General features: G+C 37.9%; 1 protein-coding gene across 3 annotated transcripts in view; it reads right to left on the reverse strand.

Annotated features, from left to right (window-relative positions):
- Window positions 1-15,211, reverse strand: part of RAB3IP (RAB3A interacting protein) — a 32,834-nt gene extending 17,623 nt beyond the window's left edge. Inside the window, exons 1-3 of one of the 3 annotated variants that reach the window (XM_051795971.1) lie at window positions 15,120-15,211; window positions 6,799-7,074; window positions 6,316-6,577 (exon numbers count right to left, since the gene is read on the reverse strand). In XM_051795971.1, coding sequence (XP_051651931.1) covers window positions 6,316-6,577; window positions 6,799-7,049 — 513 coding nt within the window. In that variant the 5' untranslated portion in view covers window positions 7,050-7,074; window positions 15,120-15,211. Of the gene's footprint in view, window positions 1-6,315; window positions 6,578-6,798; window positions 7,075-14,460; window positions 14,572-15,119 lie in introns of those variants that run through there. The other 2 variants (XM_051795972.1, XM_051795970.1) reach the window with 2 other exon arrangements.
- Between the last annotated feature and the right edge of the window lie 3,121 nt (window positions 15,212-18,332).

An 18,332-nucleotide genomic window follows, 5' to 3' on the forward strand; every position in this document is an offset into this window, starting at 1 on the left:
AATGAAATTCAAAATGCTGTCTACACCACTAAAATTTGAGCAAAGGTCTGACCATTACCACTTTTACAGTAAGATTTTAACACAGATTTGGCAATATAAGGGTTACACATGCCCAATCTTATCTGTATTGAGGAGAAAATGGGGTAATTTACAGAGAAGTACAAAAAGGTTGACAAGAAATTTGAAAGAAAAGCTCTTCTCCCCTTCCCCAACCATTAAACCCTGGAAACTCTTGCAGAAAGAAAGGATGTAGAGAAAAAGTACAAGAAAGAAAAGCAGCAGACAGCCAATTCTGACCTTTCGAACTTTTTTTTTGCCTTAACTCCCTTCCCACTCTCATTCAGTTCTTCCTCCTCTTCCCCCTGCCAAGATAGCTATTACACTGCTGTCACTCTTGAAATGCAAGACCCTGTCACTGACAGGTTAAAGACTTCAAATACAATCTAGCAATGATTTGCTCTGAAAACCCCCACAAGACAGCCAAGAAAACATCTGCCTTCAGAAAACTCTGGAAGGCCAGTCACTATAGAGTCACAAAAAAAGGCTGAAATGGCAGCTTCCCATGTGTTTTAGGGAGGTGGTTAGTATTTCTCCTAAAGTCTTCATGACTGAAGTAATGTTGCACACAACACTGTGGGAAACTGCATCTTGCCTTGGAGCATGCCAATACTAGGTCTTGCTCTCCATTTCTGCAGTGAAATGGGCAATTGATCTTTCTGTAATGTGAAGGGTCCTTTTTGACTTCAGCTCCTAGATTTGACAAGCGCTTAAGGACTCTGCTAGGTTCATTTAGTACCAAATGTATTATTTCACCCTTCTATTATTTGGTTTTAACTTCAGACATTTTGATTGATTTTTAGTCTAGTTTGTTTGTCATTTGGATTTTTTGCTTTCCATTATGCAACCTTTTAACTATTTTGAAAGGCATCACTTAATTGATGGGTTTTTTTCCAAACAAGATATTTCTCAAATAGTACTCAACTCTTACTCACTTGCTACAATTCTGTGCAGTGACCTATCCCTTTCTTCTTCAAAAAGAAAAAAAAGGCAGCAGGAAAATAGCTACAGAAGGAGGCATGAATACAAAAAACCAAAGATTAAAAAATGGGAAAAAAAAAAAAAGATGTAAAAGAAAGAAGGAGGGAAACAAAATTTAATTTTGTGTTGGTTTAAAGCATTTCCCATATAAAGTATGGTTCTTAATTAGGAAATGAAAGATTCTGATGAAAAATGCTTAAAGCTCAAGTTTCAACTTTTCCTACAAATGCAGAGAAAACACCAATACATTTCCTTTGGCTTACTTCACTGAATTGTAAGGATGATGCTACGTACACATCAGTATGTCTTAAAAGGAGGTTATCTTAATATTCAGGTCAAGAGTTGCCAAACTCACAATGAAAGTAAAACTACCTCAGGTTCACTTTTGGGCTATCACTCCCAATACACTATTTACATAAAACAGTTACCATTTTGCCTGCAACCAGAAAGATTAGGAGGAAATAGATTAAAATTTAAGCAGACGAGTAAAGTTACTTAACAAAAACAAAAAGGAGACAACACCAAGTAGTCTATTACACACAGCTACTTAGTTGGATTTGCCACATACTGGGTAAGTTCCCATGACGTGATTCAAGAGAACCATAATATAATACATTATTTTTGTCAAGCAAGTTTAAGCTCACGTCTTTTAGGCAGGGCTAAGCACAAAGCTTAGCAGTCATTGGAAACTTCACTACTGCCTGTGCCAGAGTCATTACTGAAGACTTCTCAGCCATACCCAAAAAAGCAGCAGAAAAGACAACTCTGTGTGCAAGACTAACCATTAATGTTGCAGTCCTTTCACACAATACTGTTTTGAAAAAACATGATGAACTATTATAAAGCACACTACAACTATTCTCACTGAAGTAGGCAATAAAAAAATTTAACTAGCATGGAAAAAAAAATCTGTATCAAAGAGTCATTTTGTTGTTTATTTCACTTTGATCTTCTCAAACAGACTACAGGATAGGTCTTTAAAAAGAAGCAGTGAGATAAAAAATGCAAATTACTGCTTCAAAGCCATTCACACTTTAAATTCTAGAAAGAAGATCATCCTACATCTAATTCAGCAATTTAACCAAGTCAGAACCAGATGCATAATATCAAGGAAAGAACATTTTCTACAGATAGCACCTAAATTCTGAACTGTGGGGTACTGCTGAATTCTGAAATTGTCAAAAAAATAGAATGCATTCCTATCTGACTCGTCTTCACTCAGCACACAAGTTAAACGAGCTACATAAAAACCAGTCCATTGCAACCACATTCACAAGGGTATTAAATGGGACAGAAAGTCCAGCATATCTTTCCAGAGTTAGTAGAATTTCACAAACAATGGAATTATCATTTTATGGCATGGGTAAAATTGCTTGCATGTAGCCTTCTACTCGGCTGAGAAAATTTCTATGCCTACAATACACTTCAACAGCATCAGAGGTGTGGAAACCAAAAACTTTCATCACTCAAAGACAGACAAGAACTGCTCAAACACCTTCAGAGAACCAAGACATCTTTAACAATCACAAGCCTGTAGCCTTACAATTCAACTACAATTGGATTTTTAGAAAAGCTTGAAAGCATACTCTTAAGTGGAGTTCTAGAGCATTCTCATTTTTATTGTTTGTTAATTTATAAGCAAATAACAAGGAAAAAAATTAAAATGCTGAATGTACTGTATAGTACATGGAATTCCTGGGTAGTTATTGTGAACCTGTTTATTGATTAATCCATGCAAAGTTTTAAAAATGTCAGGTTTTACTGCAGATCTGAAGACATAAGATCAAACTGTAACACTCTGTTTCTGAGATGAAGAAAGCATACAGAAATCGAAGCCTTTGAAGGAAAAATCTTGATCTCAAAATCAAGTTCTCAAAGCATTGACTGAAATCGACAATATCACATTCTATCCTGTCACCTCTTTAACAAGAATCACTGGATCAGTGGGGAAAAAAAACCCTCAATTTAACTCTATTAGGAAAATACCAGTAATTCACATTTCCATTACAAAGAGTCAAACTTGTTTTACTTGTTACCAACAAGTGTACAGATCTTACTCTAAAGACCGTGGGCAGCATGAAAACCAAATACACTGTTTGCAACCAGCATGTCCAGAAGAGTGCTCTTTCCTCATCAAAGAGCACTAACCACCAGTGACACCCAAATCTCAACTCTCCAAGAGAAAACATATCAACACAGAAAGCCAAGTTTCTTTCTGTAGTCATGGATGACATCAATGTATTGACAGTAATAACTTTGGGACTAATCACACAAAAATTCACAGAAAACATGACTACAAACTGCTACAAAAACTGCAAGCAAGCTGTCCAAAATGCATGCAACGTGTTGGTTAAACCAGACGAAAAGCAAAAGGTATTCCTTTGCTGGGACTCAAGAGAGTCTGTACATAAAGAAATACCATATACCAAAATACCATCCCTATTCTCTCTGAGGCTATTTACATGTGGCTGACCTATCTTCAGTAACCACAGTGACATAGCTCAATCCAAACATGGCAGAAAAAATGCAAATGCATAGAGACATGAGGAGATAAAGTTCCAGGCATTGAATCACTAAGCCTTTTGACAGCTTCTCAATTTCCCTGATGCTCTTTAAAAAGGCAGTGAAACAAGGAGAAAAGTCCAGATCACCTAAAGCAAAGACTACTCAGTTCCGCTTTCAGAACACGGCCAGAAATTAAGACTTCAGTGAGAAAATATGCAAAAAGTTATCTGAATTGCCTCAAAGATTGAAAATAGCTACATTGTTTTAATTAAGGGAAAAATTTAAAGGCAAAATTATGTAAACTGTTATATGTTCCACTAGTACAGAATACTGCCCTGCTCTTACCTCTGACACAACCCTTCTCCCAATCTTATTACATGATGTGATGTTGCAACTGATCTAGATTGAAGCAGAAAGTATAGTTTTCTCTAATCAAGAAACAAATTTTTGAAAGACTTTTTTAATTAACAATTTTGCTAGCAATGCTGTTTATTTTGAAAAGTCTGTAGTCTTAAGAAATACAAGGTATACACAAAGGAGAAAAAAAAGAATATTTATTCTATTCCTGAATAATATATTCAAGAACCGTATTTAAATGCCTAACAATTATATGTCATACATACATTATCTAATATAAAAAAAAGAGAGCACATTAAGAAAAAAGTTGCACTCCAAGAAGAGACATGAAAAAAAAAACCTTCAAAATTTCCGTTTCCTTTCTAGTTCCCTTTCTGATCACAACTGCAACAATTTAAAACCAATCTTTGATGTATATTACAATCATATAAAGTTAGGGTAGAAAAATCAGAACAAATGAAAATTGCAAAATAGCAAATCTGCATTTACTTTGTTCACTCCTGGGAAATCTGCAGCCTGCAAAGTTTCCAGGCTCAATAAGCTCAACAAAATTCAAGTGCAAATTGTAAATCTCATTTTTCTTACTGTTTCTAATAAACAGCATGGAGAATTACAGAGAATTTAAAGCCATTAAGCAAAAGACAATCAGTTACATAGAGACACTACCTATTAATTACATCCCTACAGGTTTTGAACTGAGTGCTCATCGATGAAAGTGAATATACTTCAAAATAAAACTTTAAAGATTTCACGACACTGAGTATCACAGGGCGGGTACTGCACTATGTGAACAGCCACGACTTTTGAAAGAAAGAAACCAGAGATGAATTAGGGATAGAAAAAATTAGTCCTCACATAGGAAGGGGAAGAAAGTAGATATAACAGAAGGAATAGTTTATTGTTGTACAGTCTGTACAGACTCCTGTTGTGATTGTGCAGTTCTGAAACAGTGCAAGTTTAGAAACACAAGCAGACAAAATGTAAGTTAACCATCCAGCATAACAATGTTAAGAATCACATGAGGAGTTGAGAATTAGCAAGAACTTTGACATCCAGTCTCAAGTTAGCGCTGAATTGCTTTTGTTAAGACCACCCAAAGTCTGAAAATACCTAACATGCAGTTAGTATGTCCTAGCAGCCTTCAAGCCATTTCCTTCAAAACAGCCTCAGCAAATTTCAGTGTGAAATAGGCAACATTTCAATCTCTAAGAGACAATGTGGTATACACTGTAATAGGATTTTCAGATAATTCCAAGGTAATAGTAGCAGGTTTGTAACCAGTTGTGGTCTTCAAGTACACCAGCTGTAATTTGGTATAATGCAAGGAGCTAGAGGAGCTTTTCTAAAGTTTAAACATTAATTTGTTCTTACTTTTTAAGGTTCCAAGTTTAACTGCTAGGATTATATGTTCACATGCAAGGTCCTCAAATTTAGCTCATGTTAATGTTTTCTTTCAGTGGTCAAAAGCTAACCAACACACATATTAGCAAAGGAAGCCACTATTCAGCAATAAAACAATCAACAGAAGAAGTGATGTCAGAATCCATATTTAAGATTCACATTAACAAGGGCAAATGCAACTATGACAGAAATGATGACTGCATCCAACGAGATGAGGTAACAGAGGAAAACAAGGTCAAACACAAGATAAGACGAGCTTAAATCTAAGCAAGGATGGAATCCCTTAGAGGAGACGAAGGGGCACAGATACAAATAGCACACATACAAACAGCACTAAATCTACTTAAAAGTTTAAGAATGGAGGAATGTTAAAGTGATAAATAATGGCTTGCATTTATATAGCACCATCCAACCAAACAAGACAAAGCGCTTTACAAATATTAATGAATTGAGCCACAGTGTCTTCAAAGGTATCCATATTCAATTTCAGGTGTGGTGTAACAGTACTCTAAAGAACACCAGTGACATCTTTATTGCTTCTTTCCTATGCAGGCATTCCCCTCTGAAACATCCCTGTTTCTGAAGCATTTATAAATTCCATTAAACATGCTAACTTTTATACTTTAGGAGAAAGAAGACTCAAAAGGTATATAATCAGCCAGTGAATACTTATTCACTAACAGCAGAATGACAGAAAATTACTCCTGTTCTCAAATGTCAGAATGAAGGAATGGCCTACATTTCAAAGAGAAAGTGTGTTTAATATGATATTGCAGGAAAATTCTCCATGGCTAAGTAGCAGCAGCAGCACTAGAAAAACAACATTATCAAGGAATAATTCTAAGTCATCAGCACTGCACACATTAAGAAAACTTTATGTAAAATAATTACATCATAATAAATCTATAAGAAATGAGTAGACTTCAAGTGTACCTTCTGGCCCACCTATCATTCTGCAGTATTAGAAACACTTTGAAGAGAGAAAAAGCAGGAGGAAAAGACAACAAACCTTACCCTCTGAGCTTTCGCAAGTTCTTCTTTCAATCGCTCATAGCCCTTTTCTCTTACTTCCAGTACAGATGGGCTCCGTAAGTGAGATAAACTGTCTGTACTCAACCCAAAAATATCTTCGTTTCCTTCAGCAACATCTGCTACTGTAGCACCCTGCAAAAACTCTCTCTCTACGTTATTGCTCTCCTTCCTGGTATTATTGTGATTGAATGACCCGCTCTGGGGTCCAGAGGTAGAACAAAGTACTGCGTCGGTAACATTGATGCTGTAAAGAGAGTAATATATTTTTTTATTTATATAATACATTAAGAATAAATATTTTAGAAATGGTAGTAGTGGTGCTGAATGTATAATTATGGGCACAATTTAATATTACATAATTGTAAGTAATCTTACAATTAATCTTAAAATTTTATCTTTAATAAAGCAAACATCTTATATGCAACAAACATCAGCAATTTAAATAAAAAGACACACAGAATTTACCTGACACCTGATAATTCTCCACAATTCAGTTGTCTGGGAGATGAATAAACAGGTTGTGTGGGGAGGTCAGAAACACTTAATGCATTGGGTTGGATTGGCGTGGAGGACACAACAGAAGGATGTGGTCGGTAGATGACACTGGGTGAGGTAGTTTGTTCCTGAGTCCCTGGTTCATTTACTCCGAGAAGATCTGGTGTAGTAGGCGAAGCAAGGTTCACTTCATGAAAGCCTTCCAAGGGATCACTGGCCATAATAAAAGCCTCATCATATGAAATCCTGAATGAAAGAATCACATTATCAGAATGCAAGCAGGAAATAACTATATCCAACAGCTATCTGAATTAAAAAAAACACTCAAATATGTTCAGAATACTTCATGATAGAAAGGAAACTGTGGACTGTTCTTGCAAAAGTATGAACTTCAAACACCAAAAATGTTTTTTTCTACACATTGTACTGTTGATCTAAAAGCAGACTGCATCTAAATGGGATGATAAAATCAAGAACACATTCTACACCAAAAAACAAAGTAATCTTTAATATAGCCTAGAGCTGTTTTGTATCAAAACATATTTCATTCATGAAAGCAGGAGAGACCTAGGAATTAGTGAAGAAAAAAAAAATTCAAACCTAAAGCTTCCATTTTTAATCTCAATGAAGCAAATAATCTAGGACAGAAATCAGTGAACCTTTAAATAAATTACAGTCCATAGTAGTCTTGTTTCAATTACTCATCTGATCTTGTAACCGTTCACTGAAATGACAGACTTTGCCAATAAGACTTCTTGTGAAGTATGATGATGTATATTTAATACATCACATAATTAAGTGATCATGACAATTGTGAAGAAGTATCATACCAAAAATATATTATAGGCAAAAAAGTACTACGAATTGGCAATTTAACTGACAATATCTTTCAATTTATTTTTTAATTACATATGCTTTTCATAAGATCAACAGAAAACAAGTACAGCACATGGATATTACAAGCCCTATTTTCCATCAGTTTATCAGAGATGACAAAAGTCTTTGCATAATTCGAAACTTAAGTTGGAAGTAGTATGGAGAAATCTGTGAAGCAATTACTTATCAGTGCTTGTACACTGCAAAAAAACCCAGAACATTTTCCATGTTATTGAAATACAGAAGAGAGAAAATTCAGGCTTCAAAAAGGTACTTAACATGCAAAAAAAGAACCATGCATCGAAACAAAATAATACATTGCATTTTACAGAAAAAGTAGTTTGGATCTTATATTGGAAAACACAAGGCAGGGAGAAGATCTAGAAAGCTGACAGTCATAACCATGAAGAGACTATAACATCAACTTACATGTACATTCAGTTCATGAGCTACTTCATAAAACACACAGAAAACACCATGAATGGAATCCCCAAATTACATATGAAGTAGTGTTTTAGTCACATTAATACTTTCTGGTCATCTTAAGCTTAAAGAACACTGTTCAAAACTGTTGAGAATCTCAAGGATTGCAGTGTGTATTTACCAGTGCTAAACAAGTAACTTTACCACATTGGCAGGCATGAAATTCAATTGTTCAGATAGCAAGAATATGTTATTAATTTTTCTTTCTGTTAATTCCTCCCAGGAAAAAAAAAAGGCCCCCTCTAAGAAACTGCCCAGACTTACGGGACAAAAAGGACGTTACATGAATAAAAAGGGACATTTTGGGTCAGGTTTTTTTTCTGCAGAAAATTTTATGCAGAAATTCGTTTTATTTTGAACTATCAGGACCAGTTGTACAAACATGATTCACACATAAAAACATTGTCGCAGTTTTGCGCTTTGGAGCTTTTCTACTGTAACACAGAAATTAAAAGCTTACTTTTGAGTTTAAGTAACTCTGGCAAATATTGCTGTTTGTTTTCATTATAGTTCTTAACTATTAGAAGCACTATAATTGCATGTTCTACATGATGATATGGCTTGTTGAGTCAACAAATTAAAATGAAGGGACTGACAGAGCTACAGGACATTTTTTCAAAGTTAAATTTCAAGAATAGTGCAACTATTACATGTCATTATTTTACATTTAATAAGCTAAAATACTGCCATCTTGAAAAAATAAAAACTACAGAAACAGTTCATCATCCCAGTTGAAAAATATCCATCTTGCAGGTCTCAAAGTCAGGTTCATATCCACACAAACATATTCCCTTTCTATGTTTCTACCACTCTCCTCTTTTTTGACCATCAATTAAGCTGTACCCAACACCACCATACCAGCAACAACACCAAAATGTCACTTCCAATTCCTGATTCTTTGGATTCCGGTCCTCACCATTAACAAAAGACACAGGCTTCTGAACAGGGATGTGGAAAGGCTGCCTGGATAAATGCCTTGCCTTTTTTAAGTCTACAGCACCTGGGAAAGTGCACCCAAATCCACACAACAGAAGTAAAGATTAAGATCCAGTTGAGAGCAAAACAGGAACAACTCTTCTGCCACATATTCCACTCTGATGACTAGTTTCTATTTCAAGTTTGAAAGACATATTCCTAGCTGCCTGAAAACTCACAATCTCCCTTGATATTCAATACAGGTACCATAGAATTTCATATCACTAATACCACTGATTGTTTTCAGCTGCATGTTGGGCTGAACTTTGCCATGCAATTTTTTTTTTTCCAAAAAATTGTTTTTTAGAAAACACTTTTTCCAAGTTAAAAAAAAAGGCTCAGGAAAAGCTTATTTGCTGGTTTTTAATGTATTTTACTATTTCTGTACAAACCTTAGGGCTATCTGTTTGGAGCAAACACTTTAAGTACATTGAGTAAGCAACAGGCTAAAAGATGCACCATTCCATATATTTGTGATAACAGACACAAATTCAGCTAAATTATGAAGTGCAGGAGGTCATGCTGGCTCACACAGAGAAAAAACCTTTGGAAGCCTGCTTACTGTCTTGCAAATGTTCAAATGCATTTCTAGTTGTCCCTCTAGACCATCACATCAATTTATGATAAGCAAAATATCCTGCAGTATTTTTAACAGGCGGAAAAAAAATAGCTTAAACCAAAAAGATTATGGAATTTTATTCACACGACTATCACTCTGCTTGTACATTAAAGATCTATATCACCCTAAACAGGCAAGAGATTTATGAGTAATTAAATCCATGCATAATTTCTCAGCTACCAAAAAACAAGCTCTTTCTGATACAGTAAGTAAAAAAGTTATTAAAGTTATTCCTGGAGGAGCTGAAAACAAAGTCCCTCAGTTAAGCTTTTCCCACAGCCAGTCAAATGGGCAGTCATAAGCAAACCATCTATGTAAAACATTTCCACTCACAACTTTCTTCTTTCCTAGCATTACTTCTCACTAGGCAGTGAGCAGGCAGAACCCTGTACACCACCCAGACAAGACAAAGGAGCCCATATCAAATATCTCAGTTTCAACACCATGAGGCTGTTACCAAGGCACCAGCTGAAGACACATTACACCTTAATGAAACCAAACATACATACAAAAAGCCAAGTGGTTCTAAAAATGATAGCTCTCTTTTGGGAAAAGAATTTTTCAAAGTTATGGTAAGCAAAAGAAGGGGAGAGAAGGCACATTAAATTTCAGTGTCATTAAACATTAGAGGCTTCCTTAAGACTTTGTGGGGTGGGGATTCCTATTATAGATTAAGGCAGCAATGAACAGCCTTGCTGTGAAGGAACATAAAGCAAATGGTAAGTGGAGAGCTTTACTGGGAGCCAAGCTGACAGTGTGTAAAAAAAGCACAGTGTTGACACAGCACTCTTTGGTAGTAGTTCTGTGCTACTGTGAACAAGAGCTGATATTCTGATATTTCAGGGCAGCCCACTTATTAAATAAAATAATGAATTTTCTTAATACCTTTTCTATCAGGTTAATATGAGGTGAAAGCTTGGATTTGCATTAGTGCCTACCAAACATATGATTATTTTCATCTTTGTTCATATTATAATTTGGATCACATTAAAAAAAAATCAAGTACCATAATAAAGCAGGATGGAACAACAAAATAAATTAATTTCCTTATGCTTTTATCTAGAAATAATGCAAATTTGGTGGGAGCTGTCAAATGTTGTAGCTTTTTATTACTTCCACTGCCGACTAACCACATAACTTCATGAGGAAACTATACTCAAATCTGTTATTTTATCTAATAGTAAACAAAAACATACTACAAAGAAATCAATTTATCAACAGTCAGCTTAACACTTCCTATAGCTTCTAACAGGAATCAAGAACCATAAACATTTTCAACAGCAGTGAAAACAAAATGCTTAATCTATTTTTTCTATTATTATTCTAAGAGGGGTTTAGCTACTTGACTGAATCAAACCACTCGATAACTAAATACTAAAAAGCTCCCTAAAAAGCAGTAATTTGTTGTGGTTTGTTTCCTTTTTAAAAAAAAGAAAAAACTGTTGAAAACCACTTACTACAAACTCTGGAGTTGGTCTTTCACAGATTGCTTTTAAATATGAGACATCTTGAAGATGACAGCTCTGAACAATCTGGTAACTGTTACAGTCTATTTAAAAGCAATGCCAACACCAAACATTTCAGGCATCAGAAATCTCATTTTTAGTTTTGATGGTAAAATGTACCATCACAACAGAATGACTACCTGCTCAAGTGAAAAAAAATCCCATAAGGAAAAAGTTAATGTTTCTAAACATTTTGATGAAGAGTAAATTGTAGTTGGCATTTATAAAAAAAGGTGCCTATTAGCTACAGTGGTTTAATCTCCATGCAACAGGCCTTTTTAAAAAGTAATAGTCCCAAAGACTTCATTTGTTAGACTCCTATGTCTGCTTCAGTTAATTTGGGAAGGGTCAGGAAAGTGGATTTTTTTGTAGCAGTTTCTCAAACAGACTGGCATTAGCCCACCACTGGGTCTGCATTCTTCTCAGTGGGTTTAGAAAAAAATATTTCGAAATATTTGGCATTACAGACTCTCAAATGTAATATGTTTTAAGCTCTAAAGAACTCAGTAGGGAATTACAGTCATGGACTAATGAATACCTTTTAAAGAAGCAGTTCAGTTAAGCACAGTTACTTCATACCTATCAGATGCAAACAGGCAGTTTAAAATTAAAATTGTCGTAAGGCATATATAGGTGTTAATTTGAAGTTCAAAACCAATTCAATCACATCCATCCAGTATGAAATACTCATCAGATGTAGGCACAGGACAAAGAAGTTTGGCGGATTTTTTTTTTCCTAAACTGCTCAGCCACAGAATTAAAGCAAGTTTAAACACCATTATTGATGCCAGTTGACTGCATGAACACAATTCAAGATTTGGCATAGGAATTTCCTCAAGGTTTGCAAAAAGTAATTCCCACCCTTACGATTTTGCAATTATGACAGAAGTTTCTGCTTCAGGAGCCAAAATATACCTTTTTTTTTTTTTGAGCTGGTAAGATATGAGAGAAAAGAAAACCATGAACCACTCTTTATATATTCTATTTTTATTTACAAGTGACCTTACACCACATATTTACCAACTTGATAAATTAGGCAAGATGGTCAACAGAAGGTAAATTTTAAGTTAGGCAAATCTACAGAATTTAACAGCTAGCAAAACTACACTTGTTTCAATGTAAGAATATTTTTCTATGGCATTCCCTCCAGTTTTGTCATATAATGCTATAATGTGGGTCTTTTTCCTATTTTTTACTCTCACGTTAGGCATTCAAAACACTATTTCACACTGTTTTTAAAAAAAACCACATAGTCCACTTGATAGCAAGATTTTATAAAGTTAAAGGGATTTTTGGTTTGATGAACTGATGACTAAAAAAAATCTTTTAAAAACTTTATTATAGATTTATCTTCAGTTAGAAAAATTGACAGGTGCAGACAACAACTGTCTGTCTTCCAGAAACAAGCAGCACACAAGATTCAATGATCTACATTTATGAAGTGCTTGTGAAACCTATAAATAAACATGGTTTAGAGTCTAGTTGATAGTACACCTCTTACTAGGGAGAAAAGTCAGTGCTTTGCAAAGTAGAATGTTGCAAACTTTTATTGTAACCTAACATTCAAAGAATGCTGTTCTGTTCACAAAGACTCTCTAAACCAAGTTAATTAAACTGAAAATATGATTCTCTTTGTAGATGCTGTTCTTTTTAAAGCAGAGCCTTATCTTGCAAACAACTTCACAATCTCATCTCAGGTTTAAGCCTGACCACAGTGACTGTAGTGTCATTCTTGCCAAGACTTGGACCTGAAGACTGATTTTCATTTAACACTGAAAATATTCAGTAAATAAACTCAAGTAAAAGTTATCATGATTTTCATGATGTTGTATCTGCAAATGCATTTCAAGAAATATTTTCTTAATTCATGAAAAAATGGTTAGCGTATTATTAAGTGCAATAAAGTCTCTAATACAAGTCTTAACAATCAAGTTACAGTACTACCATATTTTAAGTTCCACAGTAAAAAGGGTCTTAAAAATAAAAATCCAATGTACACATTTCTTTTCTGGGAAAATCCATAAACCTAAGCGGAACACTGAGCAACAAGCTCATTGGTATTTTACATCAATTTTTAAATCAAGTCAGTAAAAGCTATGAAGATAGGTACAAGTCTATAATCAAAAGGCTTATTGGGACTCTTCTACAGAAAAAATTCCCCTTTTTAAACATAGTGTAACAAGATAGATATTCCAGTCACAGCTGTAAGGTGCACTCCCATTTGTTATTTATTAAAAGCATAATGAGAACAGTAAATTATTTATTCTTCTTTGCTCACTAGGTAACATTAACCAAGCACAGCAGATGAATGACTGCCAAGACACAAATACAGAAGGTCTAACTTTAACGCTTCCCAGAACTCATTAAACAGATCTATAATAAAAACAACAATAAAAATGTTAAAGCAACAAGATTTCAGGTTTTGCCCTATAGTGAGGAATACAAATATTTGAACACATGGTAGCTGCCAATACATGCTTCTAGTCTGAATAACCTTACATCTGCTTCAAAAGAGAAGCTGATAATTTCAGAGTTACAGGAAGTCTGTGGAAGATTAATTGTTTTATCTGTCTATATCACTGTTTTTGAGACTTCCCAAGAACATGCTTACAAATGAACACAGCGAACAAAACAAGCAACACAAAACTTAATACACTATCTGCAAACAGAACAGTCAACACTCTCAAACTGATGAAAATACTATTGCTTTCTTTCAGCAACACGAACACCGAGGGCATCATTAAGGCTTTGGCCACTCGGTGTTCTCCTGCTTCCAGAGCCCTGCGACTCTCGGGGAGTTAGTGGAGCATCAGCACCTCGGGGGCACGAATTTCCACACAGCTCATCACTCGAAATCAACTTGTAACGAGAATTTACTTTCTGAGCCTTACTCTCTAAAGTAGCTGCATTAAAAATTAAGGCTAACTGAGATCTGCTACTTGACTACCAGTGCTTACAAAACCACTTATCGGCGACCAGGTATGACCCTCAGTATTGCTCGACAGACTATAAAGCAACCAGAAGCGCTACAGGCGAGCGCAGGTCCACCGCCCCACACTTCTGGTCTCTACCCACGTTGCTCCGGCACCTCTCGAGGGGGGCGAAACCTGCGAACCCCCCGAGGGGCCCTGCCCGGCTCTTCCCTCCCCCCTCTACCTCTCTCGGCGCTCGCACCTGAACCGCACCGGCCGCGCCGCCGGCCGAGAGGTCTGTGAGCGGAGATGCAGCCTTCAGCTCCAGCTCAGCGTCTCCTCGCACCCCTCCCCTCCTCACTCCAGTCCCTCCGGCCCGGCTCGTCTCCCCGGCGTCCGCCGCCCGCAGCGCCGGGGCACGACAGCGGCAGCTCCGACGCGCCGGCCTCGGGCGTGCGACAGCCCTTTGTCCGCCGCCGGCTTCCCCGGGGCAGGTGCGCCCGGCACTTCCCGGGGCGATCCCCGAGAACTACTTCTGTCCAGTTTTGCCTTGGGCCGCGGCTGGACTCGGGGCCAAGCGCATCCCTGCCGCCGGCTGCCCCTTCGGCGCCCACGCAAACGCCGACGGAGCCGAGAGCGCCCTCCTGCCGCAGACGGACACGACGGCACGGCCCGGGCCGACTCTTGTCCCTACGCTCTTCCAGGCGGGGACCAACAGCCCCCAAAGCCCGCCAGCGCCCGCTCACGGCGCCCCGGCAAGGGGCAGCGCTCCCCGGTGGCGCCGGCTCCGCCCGCGCAGGCACGGGCTGCCGCAGGCGCGGCCCGGCACGTGCGGCGGCGCTAGCGGAGAGCCGCGCCCCGGACAGCCGGCCCCCGTTCCCGCAGGCAGGGCCGGGACCGCGCAGCCCCCGCCGCACGTACCTGCCGAGCCCCGGGAGAGCAGCGGCCGCCGCCGCCGCGCCGCGTCCCCTCAGCCGACCCGCGGGGCGGGGCCGCGCCGCGCGTGCGCACCGCGTGCGCACCGCCCGCAGCGGGGCGGGGGGGCAGGTGTGCGCGGTCCCGCCAGCGCCCCCTGGCGGCCGGACGGGAGCGTGGGGGGTGAGCTCCGTGAGGGGAGCGGGGCCGGGGAGCGAGAATGCCCCGGGGTGCGGCAGGCGTTCCGCTCATCGCCTGGAAGGGAGGTTAAAACATCGCTTCTGCTCAAGGGCAGGCGAGGACAGGGCTGTTGAAAGTCTGAGTGTTTTGTTGCCGTAAAGGCAACACGAGGAAGTTAATAATTCTGCGTTTAATGGCATACAGTAACAGAGGCACGGGATCGCACAATTAAAAATGAGAAAATGAAAGATATGTCGGATGATTATCCAGCAATTGTCATTCATAGGACATGCATTGCTCCAGATCAGGTTCTGAGACAAATTTCTGGAATCAGACCATATAGAGGACTCACCTGATAAAAAGAGGTGTTTTTCGAGCTCTGGTAGTTTGTCTGATAAAGAGCTATTTCTACAACCTCTCATCTTGGCTTGCCTTAAGCCATTATTACTGCCACCCTGACACAAGCACTGTACTTAGTGCAATTTTCCAGCTTTTCAGAGGTTAATGTGCAGCCTTCACATTTTTCCTTTGAAGTCCTGGTCTGTACTGTTTTGTGTGTCCTATGTCTTTAAAGGCAATAGGCAAAATGTTATAAAGCTGCTATAAATAAGACTCCATTTTACTGGTCTGATTACAGTGCCAAAAAATATGCTTCAAGTGACAGCAGTATTGGCTGGACAACATAATTTCCTTGGTGGTAGTGCAGCTGAACTGAACCGTGTGCTGCATGGTGAGGAACTTTAGCAAAAAGCTAATGTAAACAGGATCTTATCCCGTTCATCAGTTAAGGAATTGAGGCCGCATTCCAGTCAATAATTGAAACTTTAATTATCTTGACAGCTTTCCACTGAACGTGAAAGAATCCTGTTCGGCCAGTCCTGCAGGACATAGCTGCAAATGAATAATGCTCTCTGTGACACATTCCCCATCAAGAAAGAAGTTCATTGAAAGCAAAACAATATGACGAAGATGTCAAAAGGCAAATGTACCAATGCCATTCCTCATAAAGTAAATACAATACCTATAAATAGTATTATCTTCTAAATTACTTTTCAGTATGTAAATCTACACTGACTACAAGGGGGCTCAGGCAGAAAAACTGGCTACAGAAAATAATCATTTCTAGCTTTTCTGGAAGAAATCTGAAGACCAAGAAACCAAGCAGTGCAAGAAATGGAATATTCAAATAGTAATAATTAGAAGTTTGTCATGAAAAGCCTCATAGAGAAAAGATATTCAGTTTCAGGAGCTTGAACCTTTAAATTATTTATTTAGCTAATATTGACATGCAATAGAAACCAGGCAATGCTATCAGAATACAAGTTTGACAAATTAGGTGATCAAAGTTCATTAAAAACATGATTGCAAAAGAGCCGTGACAAGTGGAATCAGAAGTTGAAAACAACCTATTAAGACTTAGTAAACCAACAAGAGTCTATAATTAGGATCTGTAATCCTATAGTTCTTAATCCTGTACAATGACTGTGCTTGGCATGACAATCTGCTATCTTAACCAGATTAGACATCTTGCATTTCAAGAAATAAAAGCAATACAGTTCCAAAGACATTTGACTGTGCTAAAATTAATCACCAACAGATTTATTTTGTCAGGTAGTTCTGTATTTTGCTCTGTATAATAGGCAGCAACAAACCAAGAAAGCATAATTTATATGGTTAAAATTAAAAATTTAAATAAATTGAATTAAATCCAGAGTCATAAATAAGAGAAGTAGCGGGGGGGGACAGAAAAAGATATTTTAATACTCTATTTTTATCCAGCCCTTGGATGAGCTGCACATCAGTGTCAGGGCAGGGTTACTCCTCCAGGCATCGTGAACTGAGATGCCTGAAGTTACCTGAGGCAAGGGTAACCCCACTAGCGAGGGAACAGTCAAGACAAGGATTCATCTGTTTATTTTGAACTCCTTAGTGTGGTTAACTGCCCCAAATCAGAAATTCTCCAGCTAGCTAGAATGCTGAATAGGTATCTTGGCACAGATTTGGCCACAGCAATCTATATACTTATAACTGACAATCTCACTCATGTAGCTTCTCTCCAGTCATACTGGTGCAAGACATGACAAATATCATTGCAAACAGTTCTTGCACTGCACAAAGTTCCCCTGAACTCCACCTCTGTCTATCCATGTCTTCTGTTGCATTTGAACCATCTACCTGAGAGACCGTGTCTTCAAACATGGCTGTTTCCTTTCCTAATAGTTACAGTCCACAGGACCTAAGAAACCCGTTTCAGGGAGGTAAAAATGCAAAAGACAAAGGTAGTTCACAAGAAGGTAGTCTGAGACCATGGCAGGTTTCTCTGTTGAAGGCAAGGATGGCTGCAGGGCTTTAAAGAAACCAAGTACATCATTTCTCTTTGATCTGAATTTAGTTAAATTTAATTTCTCACCTGTAAACAGAAGCACAAATGCCAATGAATTTTTTCCTCCTAGAGGTTGGGAAGAATAAAAGAATGAAGTGGTTGTTGTCTTTGTAGATGTTGGAACATGTAGTAGGGGAGGATGTCCCAACAATTTCATAGATAAATAAAGCAAATAAACTTTGAAATCTCATTTTCTCTTTGCTTATGGTGCTTCCTACTTGTTTATTTTATTATTTTTTTAATATTGAATAAACTGTAATTATTACCTCCCTTTCTATGAAGATGTTATGAAACAATAAACTCAAGAAAACTAAAGGTTGAATCTATTAATAGTAGTCACATGTGCATTGCAACCCCATAGTAGAGTGAAATGAAATAAAGAATGATCCACTACATACAAAAAAGGTACAGAGACTATAAGTCTTATCTATTTTAGAAAATTTTCCCCACTTCTACTAGATCAGCTGAACTATTACTAGCAGTTTTGGGAACCATAGTTCCCCAGTCAGGCGTATTTGTTCAATGTTTAGCAAAGCATTTGGAGAGTAAATCTAATCAGTACACTGAAATAAATAGGCATCCACCTTATGGGAGTCCTAAAAACTTATCTCTATGCTGCTTTCCTTGTTCAACTGATAGAATGTTAAAACCAGTGA

Source organism: Manacus candei, unplaced genomic scaffold (genome assembly GCF_025592945.1).
Source record: "Manacus candei isolate 608988 ecotype Guabito, Panama unplaced genomic scaffold, ASM2559294v1 h1tg000043l, whole genome shotgun sequence".
In the NCBI taxonomy this organism is placed as follows: Eukaryota; Metazoa; Chordata; class Aves; order Passeriformes; family Pipridae; genus Manacus; species Manacus candei.